The sequence below is a fragment of the Rhipicephalus microplus genome, chromosome X (genome assembly GCF_043290135.1).
Source record: "Rhipicephalus microplus isolate Deutch F79 chromosome X, USDA_Rmic, whole genome shotgun sequence".
Classification (NCBI taxonomy): Eukaryota; Metazoa; Arthropoda; class Arachnida; order Ixodida; family Ixodidae; genus Rhipicephalus; species Rhipicephalus microplus.
Genome location: NC_134710.1, coordinates 127135528 through 127159882, shown reverse-complemented (window position 1 = coordinate 127159882; position 24355 = coordinate 127135528). Strand labels below are relative to the sequence as shown.

Here is a 24355-nt window from a genome sequence, read left to right as displayed (position 1 = left end):
ATATGTGACGCTGTAGTCATACTCTTGCAATCGTAGTACCCAACAGCCAAGGCGTCCCGACAAATTTTTGAGAGACAATAACCAACACAGAGCATGATGGTCAGTCACTATTGTGAAATGCCGGCCGTATAAGTAAGGACGAAACTTTTGTATGGACCACACGATGGCGAGACATTCTTGCTCAGTGATGCTGTAGTTTCGCTCAGCAGGTGACAGAGTACGGCTCGCGTAGGCCACGACTTGTTCTTCGGAAGCGTGGTTCCGCTGAAGAAGGACAGCACCGATGCCAAGTCCACTTGCGTCAGTGTGTAGCACAGTAGGTGCTGCAGGGTTGAAATGGCGAAGCACTGGCTGTGATGGCATCGCTTGAGGGCATGAAAAGCGGCTTCGCAGTCATCCGACCAGACAAAGGGTGCGCTCGTGGTCAGAAGTTTGTGCAGAAGAGCCGCAATAGTAGCGAAATCACGTACAAAGCGGCGGAAATACGACGCTAAGCCAAGGAAGCTGCGGAGGTCTTTCTGTGTGGTTGGTGTAGGAAAGTGCAGTACCGCGGCAACCTTGTCGGGATCGGGCTCAACACCATGTTTACTGACGACGTGACCTAATACCTTGATGCTGTGACTGGCAAACCGACACTTCTTAGTGTTGAGCTGGAGACCGGCCTTAGCTAAACATGTGAGGACTTCGTCTAGCCGTTCCAGATGCTGTGAGAAGCTCGACGAAAAAATGACAATGTCGTCCAGGTCTTCCATTTTAATCCCCGCAGTACCGTGTCTATCATCCGTTCGAATGTGGCTGGGGCATTGCACAGGCCGAAAAGCATTACATTGAATTCAAAGAGCCCATCTGGCGTAGCAAACGCAGTCTTCTCTTTATCAGACTCGTGCATTGGAATCTGCCAATAACCGGAGCGCAAGTGGAGACTTGAAACGTACTCGGCACCTTGTAAAGTATCAAGAGTGTCGTCAATGCGAGGCATTGGGTAGACGTCCTTACGAGTGATTTTGTTGAGTGGTCTGTAATCAATGCAAAACCGTACCGAGCCATCCTTTTTTTTTCACTAGTACGACAGGAGAAGACCATGCGCTTGTCGAAGGCCTGATGACGTTGCGCGCGAGCATGTCGTTGACTTGTTCTTCCATAAGCTTGCGCTCAGAAGCCGACACACGGTAAAGGCGGCGGCGAATCACACGGGATCCGTCGGTGTCGATACGATGGCCGGTCACTGTTGTTTGACCCAGACCTTCGAAACAAACGTCAAAGCAAGTTTTGTGCTTCATTAATAACGCTAGCAAGGCATCAGTTTGCGTTGGGTTGAGATGTTCACCACAAAGTGGCCTTGAGAGCAGGAAATGCATCTTCCGCTGGCATACACTTTGAGAATGACGAAGCAGATGAACCAGTGACGACACAGAGCGGTGCTTCTTCGGTAATGCTGGCAACAGTGGTCCCCTCAGGCAAAAGAAGTGGTTCTGGCGTCGTGTTGCAGGCCGTGATGCTTGCATAACCACGGGAGAACCGCACTAAACAAGATGCGATGGTGATCCCCCGAAAAATGCAGCGCTGGCAAGGAGCAACCACAGCGTCACCATCTAGAATGTCTCGTGACTTGATCGTAAGGACACGTTCTCGTCCGGGAGGCAGGAGGAAATCCGCAGCTGTCACAAGGTTGGGCGACGAAAGGTCGGCAGCAGAAGAAAGCTCAGTTTCCGTAATACGAATGAGGGGCCGACCACACGAAATTACAGCAGACGCCGCTGACAAGAAGTCCCAGCCTAAGATTATCTGATGAGCGCACGAAGACAGCACAGCCAATTGTATGTGATGACGGATTCCATCGATGAGAATACGAGCAGTGCACAACCCGGTCGGGCGAATTGGACTGTCATTAGCACCGCATAACATGGGACCGGCATAAGAAGTTTGCACTTTACGCAGGCGAAAACACAATTCACGATCAATTACCCAAATAGCGGCTCCAGTGTCTATAAGGGCGTCAACAAGAACACCTTCCACAGAAACAGGCAGTAAATTAGCTGGACGAGACGGAGGAGTTGTAGCGTTCCGACGACAAGCATTTTCCCCTCCAAAAACTGCACCTTCTAGTTTTCCGAGTCCCGAGAGATCGGAGCGGGACGCAAGGGTGATGACGTACGCCGAAACGGTGACGGAGAACGGCGGCGAGATGAACGAGAAGGATGAGGCCCAGCATGAGACCGTGGAGGGGAGGGCGACTGACGGAAGGTGGATGGATACGGTGCGGGATCGTATTCATCGGGTCTCGGGGAAAAGTCTCTCTCGTAAGCTGAGTAACCACGTCGTTCATCCTGCTGACGGCGGCGGCAGAAACGGGATATATGACCCCTTATGCCACAGTAGAAGCAGATGAGGCGGGGAGGACGCCATGTAGAATAGTGGCGTGGCCTTGGCGCTTGCGTTGTCATCGCAGCCACATGGTCGCATCCGACGTCCATAGGCACGGTTGGAACTGGTACAGGGGCCCGCGATGCAACTTCTGCGTACGAAGGCACTGGGAAGCGCACAGGAGACGGGGCATGTGCAGCGCTTGTCATTGATGCCAGTTCGTCCTTGATTATCTCTCCCAGGTTGGGAGGAGGTGTGTGGACAGACGCAACGGTAGGGTTGCCTGGAATAAGGTCGTGAAGTTCTTCTCTGACAATTGTGCGGATAAGAGCCCGCAATTCATGCTCTTTGGTAAAGCGAGCGTCGCAGGAGGCGTGTGGAAGGCGCATGGAATGAAGCGCGTCCAGGCGTTGGCATGTAGTGATGACGTCCCGGACGGTAGTCGGATTCTGAATCACGAGAGCATTGAAGGCCACAGAGTTGATACCTTTCAGTAGATGTCGGATGCGATCGGCCTCCGTCATGTCATTTTGTGCTCGGCGACAGAGAGCCAGAATATCTTCAATGTAGGACGTATACGATTCGTCGACCCCTTGGATGCGGGTTGTGAGCTTCTGTTTCGCTACTACAGAACATCCTGCAGACGTGCCAAATACCTGACGGAGATGCCCCGTGAAGGCCGACCAATTGGAGAAGTCGCTCTCGTGGTTGTAATACCAGGTTTTAGCGACGCCATCGAGGTAAAAAGGAACGTAGCGCAGTTTGTGCGCCTCGTTCCAATAATTACAAACGCTGGTTCGATCATAACTGTCGAGCCATTCTTCGACGTCTTCGTTGCGAAAGCCGGAAAATACCGGAGGGTCTCGATGAGAGGTACTCACGGTGTAGTGAAGCCTAAGTGGCTGAGAAGGAGCGGTTGCAGCAGCGGGTGGGTTGGGTTCTGCCATCGCTGTTGCTTGAGGGCACCACCGTCGACCAGACCTGAGCTCCAGGGGTGATGGGTAGAGCAGGAGGACGTGCGAACCAAAGCACGCTCCACCACTTATGAGACCACGTCCGGTACGGCAGCAACCAGGTTATCCTTTTTTAATCCAGACGCCAGCCAGAGAGCCAGCCCGCGTGACATACGATGATGATCACTACAATATATATATATACATATGTAATGTGAAGAGGTTTATTAGTCGTTAAGGTGCAGGCACATCTTCTTCACAATCGCCCCCGCTGAAAAAGGAGCCAGCTTGGCGACATAAGAAGTTTCAGGCAGAGGCTCATGGTACGGAGGCAGGAAACATGGACGATGTCACGTGCACGCCGGCGAATGTCGTCCGATCGGGAAACTGGCTCAATTAGGAAATTAACCAGAGAGGTTTTCTCCAAAACGGTGCAAGGCTCCTCGTACCGGGAGACAAGTTTCGAGGAGAGTCGCGGAGTTTGGTATAGGATGGCAAGCCACACAAGAGACCCTGGGACATAGCTGGGATCTGGAAGGGCGGTCCGAACCTGCGACCTTCGAATAACACGTTCGATGCAGAACGCGTTATTCGAAGGTTGTAGGTTCGATTCCTGCCCAAGGCACGTTATCTTTTCACCCACTTTTCTTTCTTCACATTTACATTACAGTTCGGTCTGATAACTTCCAGTATACTTTTTTTGGCATTACTGTCTGTTAGATAACATTAAGATTGTGTCAAAAAGACGGAAAACCGAAATACACTTCTTTCCCTTACTCATTAACGAGGGTCTTGTACTGGCAGACTTGGTGCCTTAGGTTGTATACGAGTGGCTATTGGTCAGCTGCTAGCTCGTAATAAGTTCATGTGCTACGTGACACCACACAGGCTCATAAAGAGTGTGCCACACTCGCCGCCATGGCTACTGAGGGCGCTGACTGACACTCCCATGTTTAAATTCCCATATGTACCCAATAAAGTGGCTCGAAGGATGGCCGCCGTGAGAGCATTGAACACGTTATTCGAAGGTCGCAGGTTTGGTTTCTGCCCATGGCAATTTTCTTTCTTCACATTTGCAAATTCGGTCTAATACTTTCCCCTATACTTTTTATAACTTTATTTTCTGTTAATATATATATATATATATATATATATATATATATATATATATATATATATATATATATACGGTGAATGTCGCCGACGCTGGCGGCAGAACCCAGCCTAGAGTGTCCATATTATTGCTATCGCAATAATAAGTGCTTGCATCCCTCTGATAAGTTCTTTTCACTGCATGACACCCGCATCCCCGGCAATGAAGCTTCTCCTGAGAGCAGGCACTGGCGCCGTGGTCGGCGAGTGGTTATTGCAGGCAGTAGTGCGGGACAGCGGCACGCGCACACTCAGCCGTGGTGGGAAATAGCGCCAGTGTTGCCATGGTGGCACCGCCTATGTGACTATAGTTTACTCACTGGGCACGACGTTTCCACCTTCATACGGGTTTATTTAACACCATATAGCCCAATCAGTTCAGCTACAAAGTCAGGCATCTCGTCCATCGGCGCGATGGCTGAGGTTGCATGAAAACACAATTCGGTATGGGCCAATACAGATTTTCATCTTCGCACACAAACTCTACGTCGTGGTATAGATGTTTCGCCGCAACTAAAGATGCATTAAAGTGATTAATTAAGAACTGGTTAATTAACTTTTGTAATGTTAACCTCAAGGCAAAAAAAGATGTAGGACGTGACAATTTATGCCAAAGCATGTTTTAGAAGCACCAAGAAACACACGTAATTTGAGATAATAATAATCGAAATTCAAGGCCCCAACGGAGGCGATATCGCAACTTTGAGCGCCAGGCGCGCAGGAAATGCATCCACTGTGTCACCGCAAACCGATACTTCACGTCAACTTTGGAGAGAGGAGGGCACGTTGCAGCAGAACCTAGTCAGTAAAAACGGCAGGTGATAGCAAAGACTCAAGTGCACCACTTATTATTTGCATTCGGTGTGTACTGTGCTTACCTGTTTCTTTCATAAACTCTAAAAAAGCGCAAACAACTCAATGGTTTCTCTGCCAGAAGCAGCAACTTGCTGGCTGCCCCATAGTTTTAAGCTGTACAGTGAAAAATAGAAATCTTTTGCACAGTGCAAAAGAAGACACAAAAATCATCAAGATGTCTTAGCGAACTCGGCTCCCACGTGAACATCTCGCCAAAACACCGCACGAAGAACACCCTGCAGAAAACGAAACTGAAACTTCGTGGAAAAAATACCTGCTCTGTAATATTAACTATGTCTGTAGTCAATTATTTAGGATAATTTTTCTTCTTTCTTGTAGGGCTTCGAAGTAGAGAACACGTATTTACAACAAAGAAAACAGAAAATTTGCATATCTTAACCTGCTCATCACCGTTCCTTCATCAACGCTTTCACAACAGATTAAAAAAAACTACGTATTTTAGTTAAAGTTTTTTCTTTTCTATTAATCCCACGTGTGTGAGTATGTATGTAAACTCTAAAACCACTTTTCGGAGCCCCACACACTCACGAACACAAGAACAGACTTCGATGTTCCATCGCCGCTGTCAGCCATGCCTTGAGCTATTTCTATCGCCCCTGTGGCTCAATAGCACACATTCTTTCCACGCGGCCTTTCGCTGCTGCGCTAAGGATTCAAAACAAGCGCTGCAATTGCAGCATGCCTCCCTGCAGCCGCCGTGGCATGCCGCCCATTTCATCATTGCACGGCACAAAGAGCTGCTTCTGCTCACCCTGTATTTATAAACGTAACCGCAGCGAGCAAAGCAACGAAAAAGCCTGCGCGATTGGATTACTTCCATTCGCGCGTCTAGCATTAATTCGTTTTTGAATAATGCACTTCATGCATCCGAAATAGTGCTCTCGAGTTATTGCACGCAAAACTTATTTCGCAATTTTTTCTTCGCGTTTTGTTTGTCCCGGACTGTACGCTATATGAAAGCAAAGCGATGTTGATGGCCTATCAGGAGGTCCTCAGCGCTTCCGCAAACATGTAGCAGCTCACGTCAGGCTTGCGAAAGCCTGCAGTTTATCCACAAAGGGCGATGCCAGCGATAAGGGAGAGACTGTTCTTTACATATATGGTCATGTATTGAACACGTGCTTCATATATGCGCAGATTTTGCCATTATTGTGGAACTCCTCTGGTCCATTTCGTAATAGAATGTCAACAAAATGAAGAGTTATGATTCAAGCACGGGACCTGGACAAGGTGTGTGTACACTGAGAACAGTTGTAACAAGCTGTATATTTTTGTCAGCTGACTTGAGATTTGAACGGACGATGGCGAAAGGCGCAGCAAATGTGAGAGCAGAAAGTATACATTTGGATAAAAAGATCAACCATTTCGAGCTTAACGCGTGCGAAAAATGGAGGTGGGCTCTAGAAATAGAATTGTATTAAATGATCTAACAATTTTAGTACATTAGCCTGACACCATCTGCCAAAGCGTGTCAAATGACGCAGCCAGTGGCGTAGCCAGGGAGTGCCACAGCTCCCCCCCCCCCCGAAGTGTTTTCTTTGCCATGGCAAAAAACGACATTTGCCCACATCTGCCTGCCTGGCACCCCCTCAAAATCAAGAGAGTGCCACTCCCCCTCTGCCCCCGAAAAGAATGTCTGCCTACGCCGCTGGATGCAGTGGCACCATTGGCTGGAGGGGTCCTTTGACGGCGAAAAGCCGCACTGCAGCTCTTGACTTGTACATGCAATTACTTGTTTGAGAACATAAATGTGCTCTCTCATATAGGCGCGCGAAACGCACGCATCAGACTGCATTGTGCTTCCGTTTCGATCGTGAGGCAAAATGCTGGAGGTGTACTTATATTTAAGCGCACGTTAAATAACCGCAGGCGTTTATTCTCGTCATCATATTGTAGTTTTGGGACGTACGTAAAACCCGAGCAATTATTATTATTATTATTAAAAATGCCCACGGGTGACCACACTGGGGCTGTTCTCAGCAACATGCACGCTGCTCGAAGTAACTCCAGCGCGGCCACCGTGCGGTCTGGAAGCGCACGTGTCCCGCTCGTGCAGCCAACAAGAGGACCGGGCTCACAGTGCGGACAAGTCACACCGCAGATGGCCCACCGGTGGCAGGGGGCCCTTGAACGAGGGAGTACATCGCCGCCGCCACGGTCGACGACCCGCGCAACCCGAAAGCATCGCGGACACTGCCGCAGGCTTTTCCAGAGCAACCCAGGGCCGAGGAGGAACGGCGTCTTTTTACACGGATGGCGGCGTCGGAAAACGATCCACTCGGCTGCCGCTTGAGCCCGGCCCAATTTATTGCGGTGACCAAAAAAAAATTAAGGACATCACGTCAACAAGATACGTAAAAATTTACTGTTCGCAAACATCGGAAGTGTGGAAAGTTGCGCAGTCGACAAAATGCTTACCTGTGACAGACCGACAACTCCTGAAACAAGCAATATTAATAGGATGAGGAAGGCAGTCGTGGTCTCTGCTAACTATCTCTCTCTTTTTTTTTTCGTTTTGTTCAATTTTTTTTTCAGTAGATTAGCAGGAAATGCCACGGCGAGCTTCGAGTTACCGAGGACTGGCACTCTGAGCTGGTTTTAGAATTACCCGTGACTGCAAACGCACAGACTCGCGAGTTGATTCACAATTTATAACCCGTTTCGATACATGTCATTCGAACACCAACCCTGAAGCTGCACGCTTCCAGTGTGCCAGCTAGTGTGCTGGATGTGTAAAAGCGCACCGTGCGGACACTCTGGCAAGGCCCGCAGCGTGCATTCAACAGCTTGGCGGCAAATGAATTCGCCAAGAGCGCCGAGCATCTTTCTTTTCGGGATGGTGGCAGGTATAGACCCGCTTGCCTGCCACAGCTGCCCTTGCCTCGCGTCAAAGGAGTATAGGTCCAATACCCTGTGAACCTAATTGCGCATTTAACTCAGGTGCCCTTGTCTCGCGTCAAAGGAGTATAGGTCCAATCCTGAAATTTTAGAGCCAATGAAGCTAAAATTAAAAAAAATAAATAATTATTCAAATACATGATGTCCTACTGACATTCAGCTGCTGAGACTTCGGCGCGAAATTGAAAAAAAAATGAAACATAATTTCTTACCTTCATTATTACCTTGTAATTACTGAACCTACGACTGCGAAATAAATAACAGTTTTTCTTCAACAAATAATTTATGAGTCTAAACTTACTTAGTGCCTCCCTTCAGAATTTCCCTTACCTGTAGGCATACTACAAAGGGGTATTCGCGGAATGCCATATATCAATGGTTTCGTCAGAAAATGCCGCTGATCGGCACAAAAATATAAACAATCTTTCTCCGGACAATGGCCGAACGTTACAACGTTTTGGATGAAATTAAGGAGTTAAATAAGATTAACGTCCACCCGAAAGTATGCCTGGAATTTTATGCCAGAAGCCGGGATTTCTAAAGATGGATCTGGGGCGGAGAGGGATGCAGCGCACTTTTTCTTTTGCCTCGCACATCAACAGCTGCATAGTGCTTTCCTACACGACCAAGGAAAATATAGAACCACGTATGCCTTGCATTCCTAGAGTCGCTACGTATTCCAAGCATAGAAATCCTGTCACTGCCTCTGCCACGGTGGTTCGCTGGAAACAAAGACTCCCAGTTGGAAAAAAAATTCACCCCGGTCCGAGCCCGACCACGCCAGTCATTCTGGGGTGGAATGTTTCTCCTAAAGAAAGCAAACATAAATATTTCGTAGCTTAGCGATATTGGATGTGCTATGTGACCGTTGTTTCCACACCCACAGAACTCACTGAGCCAGATATCATATCCATATCGCTCGAGGAACATGCGCTGAGCCACTCGGTGCCTTAATCCGACGTTCTTGACGTTCGCGCGCGCTGTGGTTACGTTTGGTCACGTCAGATTGGCGATGCAGTTCACCACGACATGACATGAGAATCAGCGCGCGGTGTGCACAGAGATTTCAGCAATTATACCCTTAACCTATGTTTGTTCCCTGACCCACTCTGCTCTCTTCCTGGCGCTTCAGGTCACACCTATCATTCTCCTTCTTTGAATGTTGTAAGCCTCCAGGTTTCTGCTACGTAGGTAAGTACCGGTAAGATATGCAGCTGTTATATTCCTTCCTAATGAGGAATATTGGTAGACTACCATTCATAATTTGAAAATTCTTGCCGGATGTGTTTCACCCCATTCTTATTATTCTAGTTATTTTACCCTCATGGTTCGAATCCGCGGTTACTATACCTGTCCTAAGTATAGACTACATAACAGTTTCCAGTGTCTCCCCACCTATCACAAAGCGTTTTCCTCTGCCGAGACTGTTGCGCGTTATTCTACTTGTATGCATATTAGTCTTCAGACCTACCCTTCTTTCCGTGTCCAGTTCAGAAGAAGAATAAATGGGCATAGACCGGGTAACTGACTGATTTCCCAGAGAAGGCAAGCACGCGAGGAGAAGAGAAAGTTAGGTGGGCAGATGATATTAAGAAGTTTGCAGGAATAATGTGGCAGCAGAAAGCACAGGACCAGAGGTTTATTGCCGGAACACGGGTGAGGCCTTAGCCCTGCAGCTGGCGTAGTCAGGCTGATGATAATGATTCACAGAGAAGTGTTGTGCGACTGATGAGCTTCTGCACACGCAAGCTGGTGACAGCTTTACCACGTTGGCGTATAAAGGGCTGTCCAGACCAAATGGACTCTGTATACCACCTGGGCCACAGTTTCAAGCGACGTGCCGCTTGTCCTTGGAAGCTGTCCGGCACGCCATAGGTGCTCGCTCACTTGTGCGCCGGTGTTCGAGCGCTCAGAAAAGAGGCGGGAGGAGCTCGAGATTCCTTTTGCGAGTTGCGACCGAGCTATAGATGCGCTTGTATCGCGACCTTCTCTTTCTGTGCCGTACGTTTGCAATTGCATAGCATATTCAACCTTCGTTAGTGGTCGACAAATTGCCCCGCCGCGGTGGTCTAAACCCGCAAGTCGCGGGATCGAATCCCGCTGAGGCGGCTGCATTTCCGATTGAGGCGAAAATGCTGTTGGCCCGTTTGCTCAGATTTGGGTGCACGTTAAAGAAAGAACCCCAGGTGGCCCCGCCGCGGTGGTCTAGTGGCTAAGGTACTCGGCTGCTGACCCGCAGGTCGCGGGTTCGAATCCCGGCTGCGGCGGCTGCATTTCCGATGGAGGCGGAAATGTTGTAGGCCCGTGTACTCAGAATTAGGTGCACGTTAAAGAACCCCAGGTGGTCGAAATTTCCGGAGCCCTCCACTACGGCGTCTCTCATAATCATATGGTGATTTTGGGACGTTAAACCCCACATATCAATCAATCAATCAGAACCCCAGGTGGTCGAAATTTCCGGAGCTCTCCACTACGGTGTCCCTCATAATTATACGGTGGTTTCGGGAAGTTAATCCCCGGATATCAATCGATCAGTGGTCAGCAAATCAAGTGTCCCTGAAAGCAGTCAGCATGCCTAGAGGTAACCATTCTATGACCCAAGCAAATGCTGAGAAGTGATTAAGAATTAAAAAAAAAAGCGAGAAAATGAGCCCGGTTCAGTGTGCATACATGTCGTGGCACTTGAAAAAGCAGGGCGCGGCCCCGAGCGGAACGCGAAAATGAAGGTTCATATTGGCGCCCCAACACAGCGGTCTCGAAAGAGAAACGCGGGCCGCACGAAATAAGCGCAGCACAACGGCCCTTGCAGTCTCACTTGGCAATCTGCCTCTCCCCGCTCCAAGGTCAAAGCGGGGACACCTTTGCTGAATGCACAGTGTTTGGCAAAACGCTTTGGCAACATCCTGCTGAGGCCACCCGGAGCACTCAACCTGTGGGGGCGCAACACTGAAAGGGGATAAGCGGCGATTAAATAATAATAATAATAACATGCGATTATGAGGCATGTCGTGGCACAAGACCCTAGAATAATTTAGGACTTCTAACAAGCACCCCTCAATTAAGACGATAGTTATAGCGCAAAAGCAGAACGACGACAAGGGACACAAAGGTCGCCGTTTTGCTCTCGCGCTATAACTATCGTCCTGGCATACCAACTAGCCCAAACCGCCACACTCCTAAATTAAGGCCCACAAGCGTTTTTCAATCTCATCGAAATCCAATCGCCATAGCAGTGATCTCGTGGCTACCATGGCGGTTGAGGACATGACTCTCACGAATGTCTCGATATGCGTGAGAAATTTAAGATGCGCCAGAGGCAGCTTCAAACGTGAGCACAGCTAAGCTCAGGCGACTGATTACGGAGCCGCAAAATGTAACCCCGCCGACAAACATGCTTCTCGCGTACCGCGGTCAACTACTTCGGGTGCGCGAAACAAGCGCTGCAAATGTTCGCTTAAATTTCTGCAAAAACTCCCCCGGTCAACTGATCTACACAAAACAAAAGCGAGGTCCCTCGTCTACGCCGAAAGGCACATAGGTGACGCTAGCGTGCGATATCAAGCGCTGCGTGAAGCAACCGTATCAGGAAATGCCGTGCTTTCCGCAGAGCTCCTATGCTATGCAACAAAGCCAGGGCTGCGGAAGCTCCAAACGGAACAAACTCAGCCTCTCTAACATCTTGCTGTCTCTCCCGACCACGTTAAGTAGGGAACTTCATGAAAGCACTGTCACTCAATTTAGAGAGTACTTGGTAAAGTGGTCCGTAATGGGACGGCGCGCATAACGGCTATGCATCACAAGTCGCATGCAGTAAGTCCGCTCGTTGCCAAACCAGATATAGCGAGTCATTAGAGCGTAGAGTCCGCGTCGCTGCTGTAAGCAGGGGAGGGGGTCGCGCAATCGACGAAAGCGCGTTTGGTTGCAGTGTGGGGCAGTTGCTACGGCGTCAGCGCTATACGCGACCTTGAAACTGTCATGCAACGTCGAAGGGACACGCCGAGCTCACCAACGAGCGAGCGTACGCTGGCCTCCCGAAATAGGCGGCCGCGTATTCTCGGAAATAACCCGCGATAGGCCGGCGAACAAGCGAATGCGCGCAGGCACTGGCGTAATGAAGCCCGAATTAGTGACACCGCGCTACGGTGGGCATGATCTCCCTCCTTCTCGCGCGTATCGCACGCTCAATGCGATCCGCACCCGGAGATGTCGATAACTACAGTCGCGAATGACGCGCGCCGCAGCGTAGCAGCTGCGGGAATTGCACAAGACTGAAAAGTCCACTCGAATTGTTCGCGAGACTAATTATTACGGGCACCACCAAAATTCCTCCGATGGAGATCATTTCGGCGGCGAAGCTGCGCGAAGAAACCCAGTGTGGAATCCTGCCCCGTTCGCGACGGACAGTCTGCTGGAGAAGCACGCTCGCCAAGGCTGGCTGCGCGGACCAGGGAACGCCCCGGAACCCCCTTCTTCGCCCCCCACAACAGCCGAGCTGGCTAATCCGTTGGCGCTCTCCGCGCGGAGCCACTCGTGCTGCTCATATGCGGGGAAGAAACAAACAAAACTAACGGCGTTCCGTCACTGCATATGAATCGAAGGCATCAGCGACAATGAATACAAACACAACTACACGTAAATCAAGCAAGCGTTTCTAAGATCATGCATATGTCTTTTGGGCACACAGAGTGAACCGAATTTCACTGCATCCATTAAAAAGCACTGTGTAGCACGATGTACTACATGATTTCACGAAAGTTGGGTCGACCGAAATCGAAGCTAGATACAAGGCGTATCGATGAAAAATTACCGTGTTGGACCTTCGAATGACCCAAACTGTAGCGGTCACCTCCGCGCCGTTACAGGGCAAGTGAACGCTAACTACATGGGCTTACCCTTGTCAAAATGATGTTCCTAGCGAAGGCAGCAGTCGGCACTGGTCAGCAGGAGGACTTGCAATGCATTTAGTACTCGAAAAACAGCGTCAGTAGGTGCCACAACAAAGCGTTCCGTCAGCTAGCGACTCTCGCACAGTGAACACACAGCTGAGGCAACTTTTTTGCTATTGTTGTTGTTGCCGAGCGCTCGACAGTTGTCAAGGGGGGACGCTACGATTGGCCGTAGGTGCCCTGGGCAACCAATCAGCGTCGACCAGCTGATCGTAGGTCACGTGACGACGCACGCTCCCTAGAGCTCACTTATGACGGCAAAAACACAACGGTGAAAAAAAAAAAAATGAGAGAGGAGTGGAAAAGAGAAAAGGAAAACCGAGAGAGAGAGAAATGAAAAGTAGATAAAAACGCTTTTCAGAAGTTCGTTTTCCGTCGGATGTGACGTTTTAGGTAATTGCGAAAAAACGTTTATTAAAAATGCGCGCAACGCATTAAATAGCATCGGTTTAATAGCCAACTGTCGTCGCATATTTATTATATATACATAGAATGTTGACTTACAGGAAACACTGCGGTCAAACGTTCACAAGCAAAAGAGCACGTCTTTTTCCGGGTGCTTTCTGCTGCCGCATTGGCGCAGTTTTCGTGTCAAGGCCAATTGATTCCTCCGCTCAGCGCGAAAGGCTCAGTTCTACGGGCGCAGCTGCTTCTCGTGGTCGGAATCTCCGAGCCCCTTTCATTTTCCAGCGACAGGCATGGCTCATCTGGACAAGCTGAGTACTAAGGAGTTGGAGGACATCCTCTGCCAACTCTGCACCGACGAGAACATCAAAATCGCCGCCTCGGGAGACGACGACTCCAAGAAAAACCTCGCCAAGAGCGCCGGGTCAGCCATCGGCGGCAAGATGCTCAACAAGCTGGGCGGATTCGGTTCGTATCTCGTCACTAGTTAATTCCCCCTACACCTCCTTTTTTTTAATAGAACGCGCGGTGGCAGTTACGGGTGATGGTACATCCCATTGGGCTTTCACTTGCGCATGATGCGCCTGCATTCCTAAGAGGTGATAGATCGACGCACTTTGCTCGCGCCTCGTGACCTTTAGCATCTTCGGTGCGTTTTCAGTGACAGATGAGGGTCAGATCTTTGTGCACCGAACCCAGGAATGTCGACACTGATTAGATAATTTAATACTGTGACTCTGACGCGGTTCTGTTCTGGCCACAGAGCCGACGACAGAAACGTTGCTGTGGACACGCCCTGTCGTTATCTGGCGGTCTCGCTAGCTTTTCCACTAGCGTGGAATCTGGCAACCTCTCTTTTTTTTTAAATAAATTTTTACTACTACTGCTACTACTACTACTACGACCCGAGACGTTTCTTGTATTAAGCCGGTGTGAATTCTGTAGTTTTCAGTGCACCAGTAGAGGTTTTTATGTATTTTTTGTTTGCGTTTCAATTTAGCATAATTTGCTCTTCGGCCCTTAGCACCAAACTTACAGAATGCGCGCGACAATGAAAAAACAAACAAAAACAAATCACCTCTGCGCCCTCCGCATCTAAAAAAAAAAGTAGTGCATTCGATCGCAAGTCATCGTCTCCAACCAACGCCTCCTAGCATCGGACCAACGGTGGTTTTGTGATCCGTGGCGTAGCCATATGGAGCTTGTTCCCTTGCTGTATAATTTTATACCATCACAAATGTTTTGCGCGGTTTTGGGGGTGAGAGTTACAGAATGGTTAAGCGCACCTACAATTTCTCTGCCGGTATTTTTTTTTTTTTTTGCACACTCTTTTGTTGCAGACGCACCTGTCGGACGAGCGCGTACGATGAGCCATTTATGCATGAGTATCAATCGTCTTCGTGCTCAATTCTGCTTGAAATATCATAAGACGTCATTTCAACATTGCATATCGTGCCCGTACGGTAATGCAGTCGCTGCTCCCTTGACCAACGAGTGCGCGCTTTTCCGTGTGCTTCATCCGATTGCCATGAGAATCGAGGAGCTGAGGAATGCTTCACTGAACGAGCAGGGTACGCGACTGTGAGATGTTACCGTCTGTATTTTTAGCTGTGCGGAACCTGTCTGCAGAATTTATTTCCTTGCAGTATAAATGGAACGGGAGGGACGGTCGGGAAGGAAGGAAGCGACCACGTTGCTGCGAACTGTAGGAGACCCCGCCTGCGGCTCAGGCGTTTCGTTTGTATCGTCCAACTAAAGACGTTGCCGTGAAAAAAAAAAAAAACTAAATATGTCTGACGAATTTCTTCATTCTGGGCTGTGGCGCGGGAGTTCCAAGGCTGACGTCACAGCGTCGGCAGTGCATTTTGGGGATAGCCTAAAAAGGATTATAGCAGCGTCCAGGAAGCCTTCTGTGAAAGTCGAAGAAACACCTTTCTGTACTGTGGCGCGGCAGTACAAACGCTGACGGCACAGCCTCGGCAGTGTATTTTCGGGGGGTCGCGCCTATGCTGCACAGCCCAGAGGGGATTGTGGCGGCGTCCAGGGAGCTTTCTGTAAAAACGTACTACTACATAAATGAGGTGTTTCTTCTCTGCTGTGACGTGAACGGTTAGGCGGCGGAGGGGAGAGCGCGCATCGAGGAACCCTAGAACGGTTGAGCACGGCGTGCCATCTATCGGTACGATGCGACTAGGACAGAGGCATAGGATAATGAAGGCGCGGCCCAGGATCGCATAAATGATGCTATCCACGTAACTTTCCGGAATGGCCTCGAGCTTCGCATTCCGTGTGACGAAACTCCGTCGGAGATAAGTGGCGCGCCGACAATTGAGCGAATCGTTTGACCGCCTCTGCTCGTCACAGCGCGGCGACCGCACCTGAGTCACATTTTCACGAACTATGCGGAAATTCTCTCTTCATAAGTCGATGGTGGGTGTTCTCCGATGCCCTCGGGTATTTTCAACGTGGTACGTTTGGCACAATTTAGTTCTCCTCGATAATCGCAGAAAGAGCGCGGCTCGTTCGGCGCTTTTTATTTCATTCTTTTTTCTTTTTCTTTTTTTTTATAACGCAGCTTGCACGATATCCCGCGGCTGAATTGGATCATTCGGCGGCTGACTTTTTCGATTGTGCACAGCGTGTGCGGTCGGAAAAAAAAAAAAAAAGCCACGTATGCTGCTGCTTTCGCTCTGCGCAATTCACGAGGCAGTTTAATTGAATTTGTTGTCGGATTAAAGGAAACAGAAAAAAAAAAGGGCGGGGGGTAGAGAGAACTCGCTCGCCGTGTCGGCGCCATTACGAGTATGGGGGGGGGGGGGGGGTGGAAGCAAAGCGACTGCCTCACTGGTTATGCATAGCTCCGCGTTGCACGGGAACAGTACAAGTGGCCGAATGGGAATAGGGACATGTAGCTTTTACGTATACTTTTTTTTAACGTTACCGTGTTACCGAAATACGGGATGGCGTTTACCGTTTAAACCGGAACGCGCGTTTGCTGCAGTTTTAGCTCCCGATACGTAACCGTTTACGGTAAGCTGGCTGAAACAAGGTGATGAAAATTCGCACTTGACTTAATTTGAGGCGGCTGGAGTATCCGCAAAGCGAATATCGCGCGTAGGTGGATGCGACGTTCATAGAACCTGCAGGTTCCATAGGCGTTGAGTGGATCGAAGGTGGATTTGCGGGACAGGGTCGTAAACGTAAGGCCTATTCGGCGGGTTCCGTAAAGTAGTGGGCGAGGGTTGACTAAGGGCAGAGCGTTAAGCCAGCTTGACGGGGGAAACCTGGTACGTGGGTGGGATATGTAGTCGCTAGGAAACTGGGCGGGCTCAAGTGATGCGTAGGACGCCGCTGCCTCCATATGCAGCGCCGGCGGCTGAACGCGGAAGGCAAAAGCGCGAGTTCACATTCCATGCCGACGCTGCTGTGGTAGGGACCAGGTGGGACAGATTGTTTTTTACTCGCCGAACGAGGACGCTCAAACAGAGGCGCACCGCGCGATACGGTGTTTTTTTTTTTTTTTAGTTCACGCATACCAGAGCGTACAATACTACCGCGCAAACAGAACACGCACAAGAAAGACACGGCGCTTACTAAGAATAGCCTGATCCGCTTGCTGGTATAACGCGTTGACGAGCATCTTTCTACAGAGAACATGACGGAAAATGTTGCTAAGAATTGACACAACTTTTTTATTATTTTTTTTCGAATACATAACAAAGACCCCATAATAGTATGCCTTAGAATTGATATCGCTCATGTGGTTTAATTTACATGCCTAAACAGCAGATCATCATGAGTCGCACCGCATGCAGATTGCGGGCGGAAGAGAAGAGATAATTTAGGTCACCTGAGTTTCTAAGTTGGCATGAATGTTTTTTTTTTTTTTTTTGCATATCGCCCATATCGAAATGTGGCTGGGAATCAAGCGCGCGAAAAACCCAGAAAATATTCTGGAGAAGAAACGGTGTACGAAAGGCGCTGCTGGCTGCCGCCGTAGGTGACCACATGAATTGATTAATAGCACATATAACTAATAATACAATATCTGGGATTTTACATACCAAAACCACGATATGAGTACGAAAGATGCCGCCGCGTTAGGAGCGAAATAATATATGAATATATATATATTCATTCATAAAGTTTTTCCAATGGGCCAAACGTAATTGGGAAGAGAAGAGACACAACTTAGCGGTTGCAAACCCTGACGAAGATCGGTCCACCGGTCGAAACCGTTGGAAATAAAATTAAGGCAACCGCTAAGTTGTGTGTCTTGATATATATGTATATATATATATATATATATATATATATATATATATATATATTCGCAGAAAATTGTGCGCCGTAAGTAACGCGATTAAAAAAGAAAGTTATTTCGTATAAGCATCGGCGAGCTGTATTTCTCGGGGTGTTTGGCAAACCAGAAACTACGTTATATGATTAAGCGGCGCGCCCTAGGTGGAAAGTTAATTTTGGTCGCCTTGGTTTCTTTGATGTGCACCTATAATCTGAGTACTCCTGCATGTCGCGTTCTTACATTTCGCTCCTAACGCGGCCATAAGTCGAACCCGCGACCTGGACCTCGACAAAACTGCGTTTTTTAATTGCATTCGGTCTTGCAAGCTACACTCTATTCAGCTCCTTCACAGGGACGTGAAGGAAACCACGACCACCGTGGCATAGTAATTTGAATAAATGAATTGTATGCGACCGATGATGATCGTTCGGGGGACAAGTTTCAACAACGTAATGATATCACGTAAAAAAAAAAGCTTGCTACAGTATGGGTGGACATTCGGAAACAATGCCATCGGTTCGCGTACCATCGGGTTGGTCGAGTCGCAGAGAGAACGAGCTCAGCAGTAAATGCACAAAAATGAAAGTGACGCGATGACGTCATTCGCAAAAAGAGGTTGCCATTGGTCCATGGCTTTCCGGGAAGTAAACAGTTCCTTGAATCTAAGATCAGGAGTCCTTGGTCGCCATTATCTTCAAAAACAATGCCTAGCCAGAACCTAAGCATTAAAAAATTCAGTGAAAGATCTCACTGCGTACAGGGATAGAGAGAAATTGCCCCCCCCCCCCCCCCCCCAAGTAAAAGGTAAACGTGTGTAATAAGTAATAGGTAAACCGTTAAAACGCCCATAGGTAAACGTGTGCGCGCTGACTGCTCCGCTCGTGAAGACCTGTCGTGCGCGGCCCCTGAGCGACGGGCACGGTGTAGCGGTGGGCGACGCGCTCCACACCGTTGCGCAGTGGTCCATTGTTGAGCAGTTTCCTTTTTGTAGCTGGCGTACTCGCGGCAGCGCGACTTCCGTTGCTTCACGACAGGTCGCGCTGTTGGCGACGGCGGCGAAAACGACAGGGTCAATACTAGCTGCCTCCCACAGCGTCTATGAAAAAAAAGCTTTATTCCGAGATGCATTTGTCTATGGTGAAACGGCCGTGCGACATTGCATTCACCCTCGTCAGGCATTTCTCCCTGCCACCGGTGTGTTGCTTACACTAAAGTGAAGCGATAAATCTGTTTATGAATTGCACTCTGAGAACTCCAATGTTGTTCATTGGGGAAAAATCGAGTGCAAAGTATCATTTTTAAATTTCGCGCCAAAAGTTATGTCATGCATTTTAAAATGCATTTTTCATATTTTGGCGACATTTTCCGAAACTTGGCATGTCAAGTCTATGGCCCTCTTACAAAACAATATACTTTTTACAGATTAAGAATTTAATCATAATTACTAAATCTTGATATACTTAATTTTTACAGATTAAGATTGCAGGGCCCTGTTGGCATCCGCAAACTCGATGACGTCACGGCATTTGATGCGGGAATTTCAAGGCGGCGTCGCCAACTGCATTATCTTTTTGCACGTTTTCTCGCTTATACCTATAGTTTGCTCACGGCAATCGCGGCAGTGATTTCAAAATTGTGACAAAGTAATATATTAGTATGAGAAAAATTGTTTCTTTTTATTGTCCCCTTAAACCAGACTTTACATTATATTGCTTCTTTTAAAATGTAATTGATTGCAGTAGTCAGCTAGAGCCCTATAAAGTTAACTGAGCATTTACAGAAATATAATAAATTTCTTTTGGTTACTTTATTATCTTATTTCCATAACACAATAACCAAACTTCATTCAAATTACCAGCGCCTTGCATGGTAGAGAACGCTGGATTTTTGTGGGAAGGCTGGGAGGCTTACCAGTGGCTTCTTAATTGTGTTACATATTGTTAACTTTCAACAGTTGTTTTTCATAGTTGCAGTTGCCATAGGCGTGAGCACAAGGGGGCAGGCTGGCGCCCCGCCCTGGTCACCTAAGAGCGGGGGGGGGGGACACACACACACACACAAACACAGACTTGTACATAGACATATCAGGGAGGGGGCATAATATTAGTCCCATACATTGACGAAAATAGGTAAGGGGTGCTGCTACGAACCTTTGCTCCCCCCCCCCGAAGGTGAACTCCTGCACACACCTATGGTAGTCGCTAATTCATGTTTCCTTGTTGCAAGGCCTGCTGCCACACTGACAAATCTTTAATTAATGCATATGCTGAAGACAAGGCAGTATTTTAACGTAGGAACATCAAACGCACCAGTTCGTAGTTGTGCAGTTATTTGATGACTGCCAGTTGGGCATATTGGTATAAGTTCATGACAAAACAAGTGTCAATATGTACAAAGACTTTGAAAAGACACAGGTTGAAAGCTTTCTAGCAACTGAAGAATTTTTATTCTGGAATGAAAAATCTTGTATATGCATAACACGTATGCACGTCTCCACAAACCATCCCTATTATCACCAATAAAATGAAACAGCGAAAGACCACTCCCACAACCGATGGCATACAGCCAAAAAAACACGTGTTACGCCCCCCAAAAAACAAGGAAAAATCAAGAAAATAGTCATGTCCAAAAAAGTGAATTCAGGATCTGTTAGCAGAACAGACACCTGGATGACATACTTGTCACCCCCTTTCTTAATTCAAAACATTTCCATTATTTCTCTTGTTGTCCACTTCTTATGCTTGTCAATTATTTGTGTGTCAGAAAGTTTTGGCAGGCAAAAGCGCTCCTTGCAGTGCATCGCGAAGTGCGAGTACGGGGGCCCCCTTTAGAGAACTCTGATGTTCACGGAGGTGCACGTTCAGGCAACGACTTGTTTGACCTTCTTCAAATGTGTACCTTCATGAACATGAGAGTTCACTAAAGGGGGCCCCGTACTCGCACTTAGCGATGCACTGAAAGGGGTGCTCTTGCTATCATATACACCTAGCATTGTGCAGCTGTGTGCAAACAAGTGGTACAGTTGCACTGAATCATGCTGCAATGCAGAAGATGAGGGGCTGGCTTAGTAGATCTTGAGTTTGCATCTCAGATTATTTATATCGTTGGGGTTAGAATGTGCAGTGAGACTATAGCAGATAAGCTAGACTAGTGCCCCAGTAATGTGTGTGTTTGTGTACATGGGCAGGAAGCATGTTTAGTGGTGGCTCCAAGGACAGCAAGGACAGTGGCAGCAGTGGAAAGGAGGCGGAGATGCGCCCGGCCGCCGATGTGATCAGGGAGCTGCCCGAGAAGGAGAAGGACGAGCTGGCTGACACCATCCAGAGCACCATCTCCAAATTCGGAGACTTCAAGGACCCGCAGGCACTTCTGAAGCTCATCACTGAGAATGCAATGGTCAAGCAGCTCATCACTAGTGCTGTCAAAAATTTCCTTGGCAACTTCCTCAAAAGCGCTGGCGGAGGTGCCGCCTGAGTCCTGGGCTGCACAGTTCTCTCCCTTACCCCGACCCTCTGCTCCTCAAGGGGGCAAGATAGCTGCGCTTGTTGGTGTTGTCTTCTTATGGCTTGCTCTGTAGCAGCTGCTTTCCAAACCACCTCCTCCCTGTCTTTACAGCCCAAAGCTGCTGCACTGCCTTTTTCCAGGGCAGTGTTGCCAAGCTCAGGAAAAAATTATTCCACAAGATGCCACCGAGCTTGCTTCAAGAAGTTGCAAATTTGCTCGTGTCCTGTGATGTAAGCTTGCGCGCTCTTTCTCGTCCACATATCTTAATTTGCCATGTTACGTGCCGATTTCCTGGTTTAATAAGGGTGTGTTCATTTCTGGTTGGCAGGAGTATGATTATTCTCACAATACAGTTCGAGATACCACGAGATTGCGATTATTCCACGGGGCAAAAACATCTCGCTCAATCACAAAACATGGGATATTTAAATCCCGTGATTTCCCACAACCTTGCATTTTTTGAGAGGATGTTTTCGACAAAAAACTTTTTTCCTATCTTTAACATCTTGTGTGTGTGTGCATATATATGTATATATATATATATATATATATAACACACACACACAAAATTAACCGACCAACAAAACCTAAGTAGATGGCCCATAATATCTCAGGGACTGCATTAACAATGCTTTGCCATGCATGCTTGCACACGTTCTTTAAAAAAAGATTGCTTGTTTTGGTTGAAACTTTCGTTGCCCTGAATTTCATTTTTTTTATATATGCAAACATTCATTATTATTAGGTAATAAAATCCAAATAAAGTTCATCAGTCATACTGTGCCCATATAAAAGCAATACTTGTTTGATGTTTTGAGCAAATTATAGTGAAAAAGAACAGCTTATTCTATGGACAAGACAACGTGCAGCACTACAGCCACGAGTACCAAAAGCTATTTTTGCTGAACCATTTGCCACTGTGACAAAACAGCCTTAACAAATACAGGAAACAAAGTAGTATTTGATATCTGTAAAATTTCGGATTGCATAGCTTTTTTGTTTATATTTATTTTGCTTGTTCTGCCGTGCACAGTCTCTTCTTCAATGGATACACTGCCATTGTTTGTGTTGGAGAGGAGTGAGCAATCGCACTTTCTTTTTTCTTAAAGGGACTGTCTACCGTCAGAAAAGTTTGTCTGATTGTGGTGCAAATGACAAGATTTTTCATCATATCGCCGACAACAAGCATGCCTTTGTCCTATAAAAAAAAGATTAATTTTAACTTGATGTTGAAAGTCGACAAAAAATGTGGTAAATCTACTTGTAGGACAAGAAATCTTTGAAGGTAGACTTAATTAGCCTAAAAACAAACATGTAAAACTTGAAATTGCATTTTACGCACTTGAGTCAAGCTTTAAGTTGCAGCAGAGACTAATTTTTGCTTTTTTTTTCTCACGCATACAAAGAGGCGCCTAGTGGCATTGCCGGCAATGTGTTCGCTTGCCTGCATGCCTGCCTGCAAACAATGTTAACGCAAGCACGGCGTTCGCTGCCGCTCAGAACAACAAGAAAGTGTGTATGTTCTTTAAACGACCACTAAGGTATTTGTTTTAATAATAATAAACTTGATGGAGCCTGGAAAAACCGCAGACTGTATCAGTTTGCAACTTCCACCAGCAGTAATTGTCATCGCCTCCACCGAACAGTGTTGTGGATATTCATCCCACCAATGGAAGGAGACTGAATGCAGATAGAAAATTTTTGTTGTAAAAATTTGTACACACTTTCCAGAGAAACAGCTGCAAAGTTACACTTCAGATGGTACGCTTTTTATTGCGACACAAAACAAAAAAAGCAATGAAGGACGGTAGACAGTCCCTTTAACAAAATGTAAAAAATGTTGACCGCCCAATTGAGCCTTTTGTGTGCAGCATCAGCATTGTTTATTTAAAGTTGTTTACTGAAGTGCAAAAAAATTTATATGCAGTTGATTTTATACAAGAAAGGCTTGAGAGTACTTGAGACACTAAGCAGTGTACAATCATGAACAATTGCAGATCGATTTTCAGTTATATTTGTATTATTGCCGGTTCATGTGTTGACAACCTATTTTCGTTTTGTTAATTAGGTATATTGTTCTGCAGAACTGTGTTGTTATATATTCATACATACAAAAATCTATACTGGCTTTATGTATACACCACGTGCTGTTACTTTATGCAGCTATTGTGAGCACTCAAATAAAGTGTCTACAGAAATTGCAAGCTCTTTCTTGTGTATGGAATGCATTACACAGCAACAGGCACAGGAAACTGCTGCTGTAGTAAAGAATTATTAGAAGTGTAAGCACAACATACCCTTTTCTTAAAGTACAGACATGGTTTACATTTGTTTAGGTAACAAGAGTGCCAGTCAATAATCAAATGAAGACAAAGAACAATTGCATATAGATATTGTGTAATGTATCATATCATTCACATTAACTATTTCACAACTGAGTTTTTCAGTAATCTGAAATGCAACACAGGTTTATATGGCACCAGTGGACTATGACTTTATCACACAATTTGTGCTCTACATTGGCGCTGAGCTTGATCAGCTTACCTTCGTGTGCAAGCTGGCCTAGCTGAACACCTAAGGCATAGTATTGCACAATACTGTTTAATCACTAGGATGAACATCTGGAGAAGGTAAAAATGAGGAAAACTTATTGCTTTTTCTAGTATTTGAAAGCTTTAGTGTAGTAATGTCATATGCCTTCACTGCCATGTCGATTTAGAGTGAATGATCATTTGAGGGAAGATATTAGCATAAGACCAAATGATTTCACGAAATGATTATTTCGTTTCGATTTCAAGAAATGAATTGGCAGCACTTGCTTGGCATTCATTGGGCTACACTGCACTGGAAGCACAGGCTTCAGTGTGGCTTGAACATGAAGGCACACACCAGCATCATCGTCTTCATTGCCTTTTGGTAAGCTGAAGCATCGAGGTGTTTTAAAAGTAGCTCCG

At 47.2% G+C, this 24355-nt stretch overlaps 2 protein-coding genes across 3 annotated transcripts in view; one reads left to right on the top strand and one right to left on the bottom strand.

Annotated features, from left to right (window-relative positions):
* The window catches only part of LOC119176418 (tumor protein p53-inducible nuclear protein 2), a 79363-nt gene extending 66035 nt beyond the window's left edge, over positions 1-13328 (bottom strand). Inside the window, exon 1 of one of the 2 annotated variants that reach the window (XM_037427681.2) lies at positions 13136-13328. The gene's annotated coding sequence lies outside the window, so the exon portion shown is untranslated. The remainder of the gene's footprint in view (positions 1-13135) is intronic. The other variant, XM_037427680.2, reaches the window with a different exon arrangement.
* A 438-nt stretch (positions 13329-13766) lies between these two features.
* Positions 13767-23599, top strand: LOC119176417 (uncharacterized). Its single transcript, XM_037427679.2, has 2 exons — positions 13767-14062; positions 21085-23599. The coding sequence occupies exons 1-2, from the start codon at positions 13888-13890 to the stop codon at positions 21369-21371; spliced, it is 462 nt and encodes a 153-aa protein (XP_037283576.1). The 5' UTR covers positions 13767-13887; the 3' UTR covers positions 21372-23599.
* Positions 23600-24355: the final 756 nt, after the last annotated feature.

What these genes read in the sequence shown, in the direction of transcription:
- LOC119176417 (XM_037427679.2), top strand. Translation starts at nt 13,888, where the DNA reads ATGGCTCATCTGGACAAGCTGAGTACTAAGGAGTTGGAGGACATCCTC. An exon ending in CAACAAGCTGGGCGGATTCG is followed by an intron (nt 14,063 to 21,084) that starts GTTCGTATCTCG and finishes GTACATGGGCAG; the next exon opens with GAAGCATGTTTAGTGGTGGC.